The 14,439-nt window shown below is 36.8% G+C and overlaps 1 protein-coding gene across 17 annotated transcripts; it reads left to right on the top strand.

Annotated features, from left to right (window-relative positions):
• The first annotated feature begins 5,056 nt into the window (after positions 1-5,056).
• LOC112784025 (potassium transporter 2) lies at positions 5,057-10,656 on the top strand. 17 transcript variants are annotated; one of them, XM_072231078.1, is made up of 13 exons: positions 5,334-5,479; positions 5,640-5,748; positions 5,843-5,970; positions 6,078-6,098; positions 6,183-6,229; positions 7,342-7,500; positions 7,581-7,815; positions 7,918-8,160; positions 8,242-8,295; positions 8,386-8,699; positions 8,791-8,902; positions 9,202-9,456; positions 9,530-10,656. In XM_072231078.1, exons 6-13 carry the CDS (start codon positions 7,462-7,464, stop codon positions 10,609-10,611), a joined length of 2,334 nt encoding a protein of 777 aa, XP_072087179.1. In that variant the 5' UTR covers positions 5,334-5,479; positions 5,640-5,748; positions 5,843-5,970; positions 6,078-6,098; positions 6,183-6,229; positions 7,342-7,461; the 3' UTR covers positions 10,612-10,656. The 17 variants fall into 17 exon arrangements, with proteins under 17 accessions (XP_072087178.1, XP_072087184.1, XP_025682892.1 ...); XM_072231082.1 differs by having other exon boundaries at positions 5,421-5,486; XM_072231077.1 differs by lacking the exon at positions 6,078-6,098 and having other exon boundaries at positions 5,057-5,363.
• The last annotated feature ends 3,783 nt before the right edge of the window (positions 10,657-14,439 follow it).

Raw genomic sequence — 14,439 nt, 5'->3', positions numbered from 1 at the left:
AAAATATCATATAAGATTATATTTTTTAAAATTGTTAAAAATTATTTTTTGATATTTTTAATACATTAAATATGTCAAAATTTAAAAATAATTTATTATTATATTATTAAAATGTATTCTAAAAATAGGACAATTTATAAAAAAAAACATTTGGAGATCAAATTCATATGAATATAATTTTCTGAAATAAATTACATGAATGCCCTAAAACAATTCTGTGTAAACTGTGGCAACCTACCACGATTTACGATTCTTATGTAATCTACTACACCTTACGGATTATAAACAAACCCAATTCATCCTAAACTGTAACACCCAGTAGCGGTTTATGAAGATCACGATGAAGCCAGAAACTATTAGACCCTAACACGGTTTATGAAGAAATAATAAAGCTAAAATCGTTGAACCCTATCACAGTTTATGTGTTGCAGCGTCATAAAACCGGGATAACCAATGACAGATTCTTCATTCGAGTGATTAAGGAAATTTTGGATTGAGAGGAGGTTGAGAGAGAATCTTGGGAGACCATATCCCAGTGGAAGCATGGCTGAAGAAAACCATTTGTACCGGTTGAACGACATTGCTCACGTTGTTGGAAGTATCATTGAAGAGGTTAGTTGCTTTTTTTTCAACTATAAGAGTTGTCGTTGTAGTAAGAGATTAGTTGTAGTTTTTTAAATATATAAGTCTTTTTATATTTTTTTTCACCTGTTATTTTTGCCGTTTTTGTATATTTAAATGATTAGATAGATAACACGCATTTGTGCTTTTGAAATCTGATTAGGACATTTTTATAAATAATTTATGGTTTAGCCTTTTATGTTTTAGAATTTTTATTAGCATGTAGTTATTTTTTTTCATATGATGTAGCTAAATAGGTGTATTTACAACGTTAGAAGGCAACAAAATATGCCTTTGCATGACCGAATCATACCTTATTTGAAAATTAGTTTGTATCACTTGTCTAGGCTGAACATTCATTGGTTTTGGGTGGATGAGCATATGGTGAGCATATTCATTGAGAGGTGGTGTCCTGAGACGCACACCTTCCACATGCCATTCGGAGAGTGCACCATCACGCTACAGGATGTGTCATATCAGTTGGGGTTGTTCGTTGATAGAGAGGTTGCTAATGGGTGCCTCACTGACTTCGAACAGTTCATGGAGGATGGGAAGCCAGCGTGGGAGTGGTTTCAGGAGTTATTCAGCGAGATGCCACCGCCGAATAAAGTCAAGCATATGACAGTCCACTTTACATAGTTTCCATGAGAGGTTTAGGGTGCTCCCAGCCAATGCGAGTGAGGATACCACGCGCATATACACTCGTACTTACATTATGATGCTACTATCCATTCAAATTTTTGGTAAAAAAAATGGGAATCGGGTTTACCTTTGGTTGTTGCCGTATATGGCGAAACTTAACGAGTTGGGCAATTATAGCTAGGATTCAGCTGCATTGGCATGTTTATATAGATCCATGTGTCGGGTGACCAACAGAAATATCACTAACTTGGCTAGTCCATTTCAGCTTCTACAGTCTTGGATATTCTGGCAGTTTCCCACGTTGAGGCCGCATGGTTTTGAGACATTTGCTTTTTCATTGGCATCTAGGTATCATTTAATGCATTTAGCATATTAAATGTTTATTTTAAGTTATTATCCTTTATTATGCTCTTCTAACAACAAAAATTATAGGTGGGTGACTTATTTACCGACCTTGGATGCCAAGGAGCAAAGACTTATTCAGATTCGTCTTGCTTTGGATAGATTGTGTGATCGAGACGTAAGTTATTTATATGTGGTTAATCATATCATAAGCAGTTGACTGACTTCTCTGTATGTCGTGTTCTAACCTTATATTCTCTTTTCCTTTTCAGTTTGTATGGGAGTTTTACTTTGCTGCTGAGGTGGTTGTCGTGGTTCATCCATAGATACTTGCGAAGGAGCACTCTAGGTTATAGCGGGTGGTCACGAGCTTGATATATTTTGCTGTGATTGAGTGGCATCAAGTTGATAGAGTGGTACCATAGCTCAGCGTTATACAGCATCTACCTGAGCCAGCTTTGAACATAAACTGACTCCATGCAAAGGATGGTAGGGGTGGAGATCGGTGGTTCATACTTTATTATCAGACATGGCATCTGCATTGGAATAAGACAGTCGATTCTGTCCTTACGATAGAGAGTGTTGTTGATCCAGGTCCATCCGCAAAATACTTAGACAGGTGGCACCGAGTGGCGCACAAGACTCTGTCTCTGGATGTGCCAAGTGACAAGTTATTGGTAAGAGTCATTTCTGCTATAGTATACTCAGAATGATGCCTGTCAAACAAAGTGAGGGTGAAGCATCCCAAATCTCTCAAGTTGTGCTCTATTGCTTTCGCAAGAGCTTGGCAGAATGATGCCCAGTACCCAATTACGTCTCTGCTGTTTGTCCTCGAATAACAAACAACTCTGCAAGCCTTCCGTATATGGACTTCACCAACGAAGTTACTGGAAGATTTCTTGTTCCCATTAGAATAGAATTAACACACTTAGATATGTTGGTAGTCCTAATGCTGAGTCCAATCACACATAGCCAAATTTTTAGTCCTCATAATATCAAATCAATAGTCAAATTCTGCCTTGGTCATCACGTATGTAGCATTCAAAAGTAGCCTTTTTGCATCCTAATTCTTGAAACTCAGAGAGAAGTTTGCTGCAATATGACAAATGTAGAATGCTTGATAATCACGAGGAAGTAGCCAATCACTATCAGGGACCTCCAGAGCAACATTGTTGCCATTGTGCCTATCAAAGATCACAAGAAGACCACGACTCAACATTTTCTCTTTCCACAAGTGCAAATGTAATGGACAAAATATTCGAGTTTTAGTCTTGCGCGATAGCCAGAAGCAAAGTGCCCCATACTTGGCATACAAGTGAGTACCATCAATGCTCACCATTGGCTTGCAATGTCTAAAGGCCTCAATACAAAGAGGAAATATCCAGAAAATATGATGAAAGTATATTGTAGATTCATCAATCTGATCACCAACTCTTACCGGAGAAGTTTTCAACACTATAATGGTTTCGACTATGGTGGACTGCACACCAACCGTTCAACGTGGTAACTCACTGTATGATTCTTCTCAATCTCTATAGATTTATGTTATTGCCTTTTGCTTTGCCAGCCAAACTTTCCTGTAAGTAGGTCTAAAATTATACGTTGCTTCTGTAGCTTGCTGCAACCCCTTTATCGTAACTGGAGCATCGGATCTAACCAACAGAAAGATCATCACACAAATGACGTGATAATCAAGCTGCTGGTGATCGCTTGAAATCAATGTAGCCAAGCAAGTGTGAGGTCTATTATACCTTCTAACCTCCCATGTATCCTTTCGTTATCGAAGTGTGATGCAGATCAACCAAGTGCAACCTTTACCAAACTCCTTGCATTTTCTATGGTACTTAAAATGATTTGACTCTAATACCTTGTACTTAACTCCACGATGGATGTTATAACTCTTTACACTCAACACTGCTTCCTCTTTATTTTGGAAAAATTGCCCAATTTGAAATTCTGTAGGAGCGATTCTATCATGCAATCTCTGACCCCAAAGGTAGAATCTACGTCCGGTTGTTGCCCCATAGCTTCCAAGTTCAAGGTTGAGAAATGTGGAAGATGTTTCTGTATGCCGGAACTTGATGGACCATGCTATGTTCGTTGATTGATCCTTGTATCCTCATCACTGTCCCCAACTATGTCTATAGGCTCCTCGTCCGAATCATCCTCTCGCATTGCATTTTCAACTCGATCCGATTCACCGTCACCTACAAAATCAGGAATCATGGGAGGAGAACTAGCCATTCCAACTGCAAAAGATGGAGATTCAACCAACCGACAAGCTGGTGAAACCGCAAGCATCGAACTAGAAGAATCCCAACCCAGTCGATTAAAGATTCGGAGCTGATGCACTAGAAATGTCAACACCATCTTCTAACTTAGCATATAACTCGTGTGTTCTCACTTCTAAAAATTTTTTCCGACAATGAAATAGAACCTGCAGATCTTCATCAGACCCTATCACAAACGTATCATACTTTACACCAGTTGATACAACTACAATATGGATCTTATAAACTAACTTTTTCATCCATTTGGTCCCACACACCCCAAGCTTCTACAAAATACTGATTTTTAGATCTAACAAGATATTCGATGACTGGATAAAAACACTCAGGAGTTTCTTATCAGTAAACATCACACACTCTCTCTCTTGCTTTTATGAATTATTCTTGAGCAATGCACTAGAGCTAAGAAACTGTTCTCACTAAACATTATGAATTTGACACTCTACTTCACAATTGCCTTCAACTGGTATATATAATGCCTCTACCTGTTTATAATCCGCTATAGATTACAGCTAATTTTCATTTCGAAATCCTCCATAGTCCACTACAAGATGTAGCGATTTATAACACACATTTAAAACGTAAACTGCAGTAGGGACTAGCAGTTTTTGACTTCATGGCAGTCATTATAAATCACGGCTGGATGTTGCGGTTTAGGATGAATTGGGTTTACATGGAAATCTTAAACCGTAATAGATTGTCGCAATTTACATAGAGTTATAATTAGGATATCTGTATCATATTAAACCTCATTCGTTTTTTTTATGTAAATTACCCCTAAAAATACAGCTAAATCTTTTTAGTTTTTACTATTGTTCCTCGCAGTTGGAATATTTATGTTACTGAAGTTAATAGATGCATAGTAACTTTTATTCTGCTAGTTTGGTAAGAAAATTGTTTACATCTAGTTTACAATAATTATTTTACCTTTTTATTTATCCATTCATAATCATTTGCACATTGACATAAATCAAAACTAAATACATATTGATTTATGAATGTATAATAAAAAAAAAATGACACACGTTGTCAATTGGAGGTAGGAGGATGATTAAGAGAGTACTATGTCAAAAAATTGTCACTACTCACTATATTGTTCCTTTATACTCACTGATTTAAATTAAATATTTAAAAATGCATAAGAATTAAAAAAAAAAAAAAAACAATATAGAGACATTATTGGCTCATCCCATGTTCGAATATGCTTTTCAAAATCATGAAAATATCAGTAACTTTGGTTTTCCCCACCTTATTTATTAATCAACATTCTCTAGTGTCGGTTGGTACACAACTTTAACACCTATGATCACCACTACGTACGTTTAACATGGAACACAAAACTGGCTTTACCACTGCCACACCACACATGACTCTTATCTTATCCCACAGCCTTAAACAAATAAAAAAGAGATCCATTCTTTGTTCACTTCTCAAATTTTGGATCTACCTGTATCTTCACTTTGCCATAAAGTTATACCATCTAAATCAAATATAAATAAGTAACCTTGCATTATTTCATTTCATGCATATTCCTCCTTAAGCATATTAGTTTTATCATGGAGTTTCAATGTCTCTTTCACAACATGGTTGAGTGTTAGCCTACTCTTTATATATATAATAAGTTGCTTTTATAATAAGTTCAATTAAATTCTCCCACTTCATATTTTTACATTTTCTTTATAAATTAGAGAATATAAAGATTACATCTTTGTGTTGATGATCATATGGGGGTGCTTTATTCTGCAGGAGAATTTTTAAGTCCCAGAAATTACATCGTCTTCAAGCTCAAAGCTAACAACGTAATTTGGTACTACTTGTCGTCACAGGGAATTGTAAAACCCGGGAAAAAGACAAAGTGAGTTAGAAAAAGGGTAACAAAAAGTTTGCCTATTTTAAGAAAAAACGAAAAAGAAAAGCTCAGCATTAATACCTTGTTATGATTCATAAAGGAAGAGTTATAAGAGAAAGCTGGCGCGTGGTGGTTTTGTTGGATGTATTGAAGGGCATGTTCATCAAAAAGCATTCATTGATATGCAGCTATGCACATGCCTCTGTCTCTGCCTCTTCACATTTAAAGGTGTAGTCCATTTTATGCAGCATAGGATCAGAAGTATGGTCCATTCTTTCATTTTCCTCCGACTTTTATAACCTTATCATCATTCATTTACCTCATTTTTCATGCAGAGACTTCTAGTGCCTTCTTAGGTAGAAGAATTTTCATCCTTAATTTATGTTAATAAGACATTAAGATGGCTTTGTTTTCATCCTCTTGTTTGGCATCTGATATAGGCTTTAACTGGGAACAGCGGGAACACACCCTATAGATGATTTAACAGGTAGGTAGTTGGGTGGTAACGTTGAAAATCTTGTTTTCTTGTTATTCACATATCATATCATATAAATAATATAAATTAAAATATATCCTTGAAAGGTAAAAGCAGAGAAGAATGAAAGGGAAACCAGAAGTGATAACTGATCCTTGAAATTGGCCTTATTTTGAGTGGGGGCACTATAGTGAGTTTGTAACTGTCGCTGAATCACGTGATTTTGCCTTTTTGTCAACATCATTGGGACCTTTGCCTAATTGTATTCTCCTCATTTTTTTCTTCCTTCAAAGTGTGACTTTATTAAAATCTTCTTATATTATATGATTGTATGATTAATTTTCTATAGTTCTATACAAACTACCGGCCTTAAATATAAACTAGTCCGTGAAGTTAGCTTCTGTGGTTTTCTCCTCTACATCATTGTCCTAATTCCTTTTTAGTCCTTACACTGATTTCATTCGCCGGTTGCTTTCATTTTAAGGAAAAATTATTCGAATTAGACCTCCCAACAAACTTTGAAGGGTTTCTTTTTGTTTTCCTTCGGTTCCATCATTCAGAAAAAGAAATGAGTTGAAGGTAAATAAAAAAAAAAAAGTAGATGATTTTATAAGGCGGCATTGAAGTGGTATTTGAATGAATGGATCAGATGCACTTCTTTTCTTATTGAGTGGTTCACTGCTTCTTGTTCATGATTATCTGATTCTCATCTTACTATGGATTCTTTCTCCACTTTACCTACCACTTTTAATATATATCTTTCTCTTTTCTTTTTCCCTTTCCTGCAACACTCCTTTTTCAACACGGATATATAGTATAAGTGTATGACCTTCAAATTCCATGAAAAAGCTGTCCCCTTAGGAATACTGCTTCTTGGTCTGTGTTATCTATATTTATAATTTATATTTATAATAATATAATAATATAGTGCTCACTTCTCTAGAATATTTGACAAAGATATGGATGTCATGTGAGTTTATCTACTTATCTTGAAGAGCGTGAATGTGTTTTCTTTTCTTTTCTTTTTTTTTTTATTCTATCACCTCTATTTGGGAGAGTGAAAGTTTAGAGAGGATGGGTGGTTGTAAATGGTGTTCTGAAGAATCCTTGGTCATGTTTCACAGGCTGCTATTTCCTTTGGTTTATGCACCATAGAGGCTTCTGATCCACCGTGCAGATCTGCAGTTAAGAGGGTGCTGAAGTTGGTAACTTTGTGAAGAACATTAAGGAGTGGTTAAGGCAAAATGGATCTTGAATTTGGAAACTGTTGGGGAAACTCAAGGGTTAGTACATTAACTTGAAAATCTTTGTTTTTCTGCATAAGTTGGTGATTAATGAAGTGAATGTGAATTGCAATTTTCAGAAGGATTCTTGGAAGACCATTCTGCTCTTAGCATACCAAAGCCTTGGTGTAGTTTATGGAGATTTGAGTATTTCTCCTTTGTATGTTTACACAAGCACATTTGCAGAAGATATTGAGCACTCAGAAACCAATGAAGAGATTTTTGGTACCCTTTCTTTTGTGTTCTGGACTCTCACATTGGTGCCACTATTCAAATACGTTTTTGTTGTTCTTAGAGCTGATGACAATGGAGAGGGTAAGTGTGTTTCGTAACAGAATGAAGGAAGATAATTTGTTATGTTTTGTTACAGCTTGATGATTTTTTCTGTTTTTCTTTATTTCTTTTGTTGCTATGCAGGTGGTACATTTGCTCTATATTCATTGATTTGTAGGCATGCTAAGGTTAGTCTTCTTCCAAATCGACAACACTCGGATGAAGCGCTTTCAACGTATAAGATGGAGGAGCCTCCTGCTAAGATGAACTCTATGGTGAAGCTGCTACTAGAGAAGTATAAGGCCTTGCATACAGCTCTGCTAATTGTGGTTCTTCTCGGAACTTGTATGGTTATTGGTGATGGACTTCTTACCCCTGCCATTTCAGGTAAAGATTTCTTCATCACACTTCAATATTTTACAAATTATTCTTAACAATATGTTGATTAGCCACCCTTTTTGTGTGTAGTTTTCTCAGCAGTATCTGGTCTTGAAGTTTCTATGTCCAGGAAACATCACCAGTGTAAGTCTCTATATATATGTCAATTCGATTTGATATCTCTTTATGTATGAATGATATAAAAGAGTGTGTCGGATTGATTTGCATATGCAGATGCTGTGATTCCAATTACTTGCTTCATACTAGTGTGTTTGTTTGCGCTTCAACACTACGGCACACATCGAGTTGGATTCCTTTTTGCCCCAATTGTGCTGGCATGGCTGCTATGCATCAGCACACTTGGTTTATACAACATATTCAAATGGAATCCACATATATACAAAGCGCTTTCGCCATATTACATGTTCAAGTTCTTGAAGAAGACCAGGATAAGTGGATGGATGTCTTTAGGTGGAATATTACTTTGCATAACAGGATCTGAAGCAATGTTTGCTGATCTTGGCCACTTCTCATATATGGCCATTCAGGTTAGTCTTGATTCTAGAATCAATTCACTCACTCACTCACTCACTCACTCAGATGTTTCTTGATTTTATTAACAGCTTTTATTATGTGCAGATTGCATTCACATTTCTGGTATATCCTGCACTTATATTGGCATATATGGGTCAAGCTGCTTACTTGTCCAACCATCATCATCTCCAGATCAGTTTCTATGCCTCAGTTCCAGGTATTCAATTACATGAAAATATATATACAAGAAAGTCTTGGAAACCAACATTGTGCAACTAATATTGTAGCCAACATTTAACATAAAAAAATATCCGAAATTCTTAGAAACAAGAACATCCGAAACTCAATTAGAAGAAACATCTGAAATCCAAATTCAACAAAAACGCATCTTTATTGGGCTTTATACTGGACTTATTTTATAGTATTGCTTCCCTAGCATTACTCTCTCTCTCTCTCTCTATATATATATATGGTTACAGAAAACATTGATTGATTATGGCTTATTTTTCGGTGCAGAAAGCGTGAGGTGGCCGGTGATTATCCTAGCAATTCTAGCTTCTGTTGTGGGAAGCCAGGCGATCATAAGCGGGACGTTTTCTATAATAAACCAGAGCCAATCTCTGGGTTGCTTCCCGAGAGTTAAGGTTGTTCATACTTCAGACAAAATCCATGGTCAGGTCTACATCCCTGAGATCAATTGGATACTCATGATCCTCTGTATTGCTGTCACCATTGGATTTAGGGACACAAAACACATGGGAAATGCATCAGGCAAGTCACAAATTCATGCATCATCATTGTTAATTAATTATTGCTAATAAGACGGACATGTTTAATGTTGCAGGATTAGCAGTGATGACAGTTATGCTTGTAACAACATGCCTTACTTCCTTAGTGATTATACTTTGCTGGCACAAACCACCAATTATAGCACTTTGTTTCTTGTTGTTTTTTGGATCCATTGAGCTGCTGTATTTCTCAGCTTCACTGATGAAGTTTTGTGAAGGAGCATGGTTCCCTATTCTCCTTGCCCTGTTCCTAATGATCATAATGTTCCTATGGCACTATGCAAGCATAAAGAAATATGAATATGATCTCCACAACAAGGTATCACTAGATTGGCTTCTAGCCTTAGGTCCAAGCCTTGGAATTGCTCGAGTCCCTGGAATAGGCCTTGTTTTCACTGACCTTACCACTGGCATACCGGCTAACTTCTCGCGATTCGTCACGAACCTCCCGGCTTACCACCGCATACTTGTGTTTGTGTGTGTGAAATCAGTGCCAGTTCCTCATGTCCCTGTGGCCGAGAGGTACCTCGTCGGCCGCGTAGGACCTCCTGAACATAGGTCCTACAGGTGCATAGTCCGGTATGGATACCGTGATGTCCATCAAGACATTGATTCCTTTGAATCAGAGCTCGTAGAGAAGCTATCTGATTTCATTCAATATGATTGGTACCGTGCCCGGGCCAGCAACGTGAGCAATAATGAAGACGACGGTTCATGTTCCAATGAATCTTCCGGGCACAGGCTAACTGTCATAGGAACCATGGGACTCTGCGAGGACAGCGTGCAGCTGGCGAGTGTGAGTGATGTGGTTGAGATTGATGCACCTTCGGGAACGAGAGAAAGAAGGGTACGGTTTGCCATTGATGGCGACAATGAGCATGACAATGACAGTGAGAGTGTCACAGTTCATCATCAAATGCAACAAGAGCTTGAAGATCTCTATGCTGGTCAAGAATCTGGGATAGCTTTCATTCTTGGACACTCTCATGTTAGAGCAAAGCCTGGATCCTCAGTCTTCAAGAAGCTTGCTTTGAATTATGGATATAATTTCCTTAGAAGGAATTGTAGAGGCCCTGATGTGGCTCTTAAGGTTCCACCTGTTTCTCTTTTGGAGGTTGGCATGGTTTACGTTCTGTAGAATCTCCACATTATTATCTACATCAACTCTTCTTTTACTATTAAACCCGAGTATATACATACATATATGATATATAATTACAAGGAGAATGATAGGGGAACAATGAAAATTTTGAACAATATAAACAACCAATCAAATGAAAATACATTACACCCTAATTTAATGTTACTAATTAAATTTATTCTTTTAATCTTATTAATTTATATTATTTACACATTATTCAAAAATCTTATTGATTATCTATATTTTTCCTAATTATAATTACGAAATTATTAGCTGAGTATTATGGAAATCAGCAAAGGAAATCGTGGTGGGACAAATTTTGGGGACGTGTATATATATGAAAGGGAAAGGGAATAGATGCATTAATAAATGATTATTAAATTACGCGTGCTACTTCATTCACATGGACCATACACCACAATGATATCATATTGTGTAGTCCAATAAAAAAAAAAAAAAAAGAAGAAATACCATGCACTTGATGCCGTCGTGTCAATGCGACGCTAACTTTTCAAGAGATATTCTTAGAGAAATTATAGGAAGTGAATGGATTGAGTGTATAATGTATATAATAAAAATTAAATTCAAATTAATATTTAATAATTTTCAATTTAAAACTTAAAATAAATAAGAATTTACAACAATTACGTAAATTCTAAAATGACCTCTTTCACCTATATCTCTTTTCGCCCCAAATCCTCCTTCTTCCAAAACGGTCCTCACCCACTGCTTTCACCACCGAACGTCCAAGTTCCAACCCATTAGAGTGCAGCTTCCACCTCAGTCAACTCACCTCTCTTGCATGCGTGTGTCTCGGTCGCCAGCACCCACCTCTCTTCCCTCACGCCCGCATTCTTCCCGTTGCGGGTCTCCTTCTCATCCCCGACAGCCCTAGTCGAGGCCAACTATCATCGTTCTAATTGCGCGTTTTGGTGAGTGGCTCGTCGCTCTCTCCCACGCCGGTACCCAACCTGGTGGTCCCGTCCTCCCTCCGCCGCCATAGGGCCGCAGATCATCACCTCGTGTACGTTGAACAAGTCGGCCCTCTTGCTGCCACGGCACCTACCCCACAGCTAAACAAGTTGGTTGATGAATATGTTTAGTTGATGAATTTGGTTTTGTTTGTAACTCGATGCTCATGCCAAGAATTTGTTGCTGAGTTTCTTAATGTTCTTTTCATAATTAAGAACACCTTGGTAGGGATTTGAATTTTTTGGAACGTATTGACCAAGTTGATGCTGTTGATGGTTGCATTGATGTTTATTTTAGCGCGAAAAATTTTGCGGATGCTCGTTTTAGTAAGTACAGTAGTTCTGGCTCGCTGTGTTGAGGTTTTCATGCAACTTCCTTTAAATTTTAGCGCGGGTCTCTTGTGTCATCCGCAGGATGCCTTCTTCGTCGTTCCAATCGCGCGTCGCTGCTGCCTGGGTCGTCGCTCTCTCACGCGCCAACACCCATCCTGAGGTTCGCGTCTTGCGTCCACCGCCCTAGCCTCCCAACCCGTCGAAGCCGTGAACGCTGAACAGGTTTCCCTCCTTGCTGCTACGACACCCACGACCAGCCATACCTGCTACCAAATGTTAGTTGATTAACATGGTTAGTTGAGGATAATGGTTTTATTTGTAACTAGATGTTCATGCTCTGAATCTTGCTGAGTTAATTGGTTGTTCATAATTAAGAACATGATGGTTGGAATTTGAATGTATTGGAACGTATCGAACAAGTTGTTGCTGTTGATGGTTGCATTGGATTTAATTAAGAACACCATACTGATTGCTGTTTATTTTGGATTGTGAGTTTATTGAACACTTGAGCACATATCCAATTGCGCACATTTTACTGATTGTATTCTTAGTTTGCTTAGTGGTGGTTGGAACTTTTTATACTTGTTGACTAAGGGTAAACTGATAACATGATGTTTATGCAATGGATTTGGCTGAGTTACTTTTTTATACGCTCCTTGTTTTGGCCAGGGAAGAATAAGTTGAGTTATTGATTAAAAAGCACTTTAATTTTGCAAGAATCACACTTTTTCTAGTTCTTACTTTGGTCGAATATGTTTTTATTGGAATCTTTTCGGTTTTACTTACTTATTTTGATGGGTTTAACAGTATCATTGATAATGCTTTTTAAGTATGAATATCATGCTGTTCTATTGCTCGTACATGCTTGTTTGGTAATCAGATTATGATTTTCGGATTGAGGAAAACCTAATGATTTATTGGTTTTTAATAGTCTACCAACTGACCAGAATTACGCGTAAGGAGGTCGAAACACCGTTCACAACACCAAGCACAACAACCCTGGTACAAAGGGCTGAAGGGTTACCCATGAAGAGCACTGACAAAGGGAGGAAAAAATAGACGGATAAATTTGAATAGTACAATTTACTTTGCGACATTTTATTTTATTGAATATAGGGATTTTTCTTTTGTAAGATGCAGGGTGATATTTTACTAGTCACAATTACGTATATGCTCTGTTCTTTTTGTAAAACTCCATGATTCTGTTGCAAATCCTGATAAGTTTGAGAGAGTCCCAAGTCCAACAAAACAATCATCCACGTAGCACGTAAAATAACCATCCGGCTACATAGAGAACTGAACATCCCGCATTTGTTACCTGTTTATACGTAAACCGAATCTAATAAAATAACCATCCAATTACTAATTAAAACAACCATCTGCACACCTAGTGAATTGAGCATTTAGTATATTTAACATGTGATTACTTAAATAACCATCCATGTATGAATAAAAATAACCAGCTGTCAACATAGCGAAATGAACATCTGAAATATTCGTCATTGACCACAACTTATAACACTTTTGGGTTAAACTTCTCTTTAATCACATATTCATGATACTAACGGCAAATATTTTATAATTGAAAAATTTACACTTTGTGATAAATTTACATTATGGAATATGACATTATTAAGTAGGATTTAGCTATGTAATAATATGTCTATTATAACTTAATCACTTATATCTAATTACAACAACTCCAAGCATACTTGAATTCAATGAATGGTAAACTAAATATAATTCAACAATATGACCACGTTCTGTCTCATGAGTTTCTAGCTCAGTCATGTCGGTCACTTCCACGACCTGCAATCGAACACAAACAAAAAAAAACAACCAAAGGAATTAAGTGACATATGGTATTATGACATAAATATCAGCAATATAAACCACTAAGAAAATGACTAACTTAAACCAGATTAAGCGTGTTAGTAAAATTTCAGTTTATAATAGACACCATGCTCACTATTTTTTAATAAAGTCTTCTAATCAAACAAAAAGTAAGCAACCAGAGTGAAGTAAAAGCAACTGACTAGTCCACTGACGTGATTATGGGATTTGAAATAAATATTGGACAAGGCATGACTTCAAAGCAGACATGTTCCATTTAAGGATATGAAATGAAAAACAGTAAAAGCAAGCCTAATAATAGAGAATGCAACTGTTATCTTCACATTGGCTAAATAGTATTCTGCCATTTCCCAAGGGGTGCAATGAATGTAGCATTGACAAACAAACTTTATCATGGATGCATATTACAATAGCTCTATAACTCCATGAATTGTGAATGAAGCAAAAGCTGTCAATGTATTTGGTTATCACTGGAAGCAATGAGACCATAATTAACAAAGTCACTTGTGTTATGTTGGACACTTGGAGCCTGTCTTCATGGTGTATGAATTAAAATGTTTACACTAGTGCAATCAAAAGGACTATCAATTAATTGAGAATTGAACCAAGAAATAGTCCTTAAAATTCTCTTTTATGGGGAAAAATCTCTTTCTAAGTTGAATTAAGA

The sequence above is a fragment of the Arachis hypogaea genome, chromosome 20 (assembly GCF_003086295.3).
Source record: "Arachis hypogaea cultivar Tifrunner chromosome 20, arahy.Tifrunner.gnm2.J5K5, whole genome shotgun sequence".
In the NCBI taxonomy this organism is placed as follows: Eukaryota; Viridiplantae; Streptophyta; class Magnoliopsida; order Fabales; family Fabaceae; genus Arachis; species Arachis hypogaea.
This window is presented reverse-complemented; position numbering and strand designations above follow the sequence as displayed.

What these genes read in the sequence shown, in the direction of transcription:
- LOC112784025 (XM_072231083.1), top strand. Translation starts at nt 7,462, where the DNA reads ATGGATCTTGAATTTGGAAACTGTTGGGGAAACTCAAGG. An exon ending in GTCCAGGAAACATCACCAGT is followed by an intron (nt 8,296 to 8,385) that starts GTAAGTCTCTAT and finishes TTGCATATGCAG; the next exon opens with ATGCTGTGATTCCAATTACT. An exon ending in TTTCTATGCCTCAGTTCCAG is followed by an intron (nt 8,903 to 9,201) that starts GTATTCAATTAC and finishes TTTTCGGTGCAG; the next exon opens with AAAGCGTGAGGTGGCCGGTG.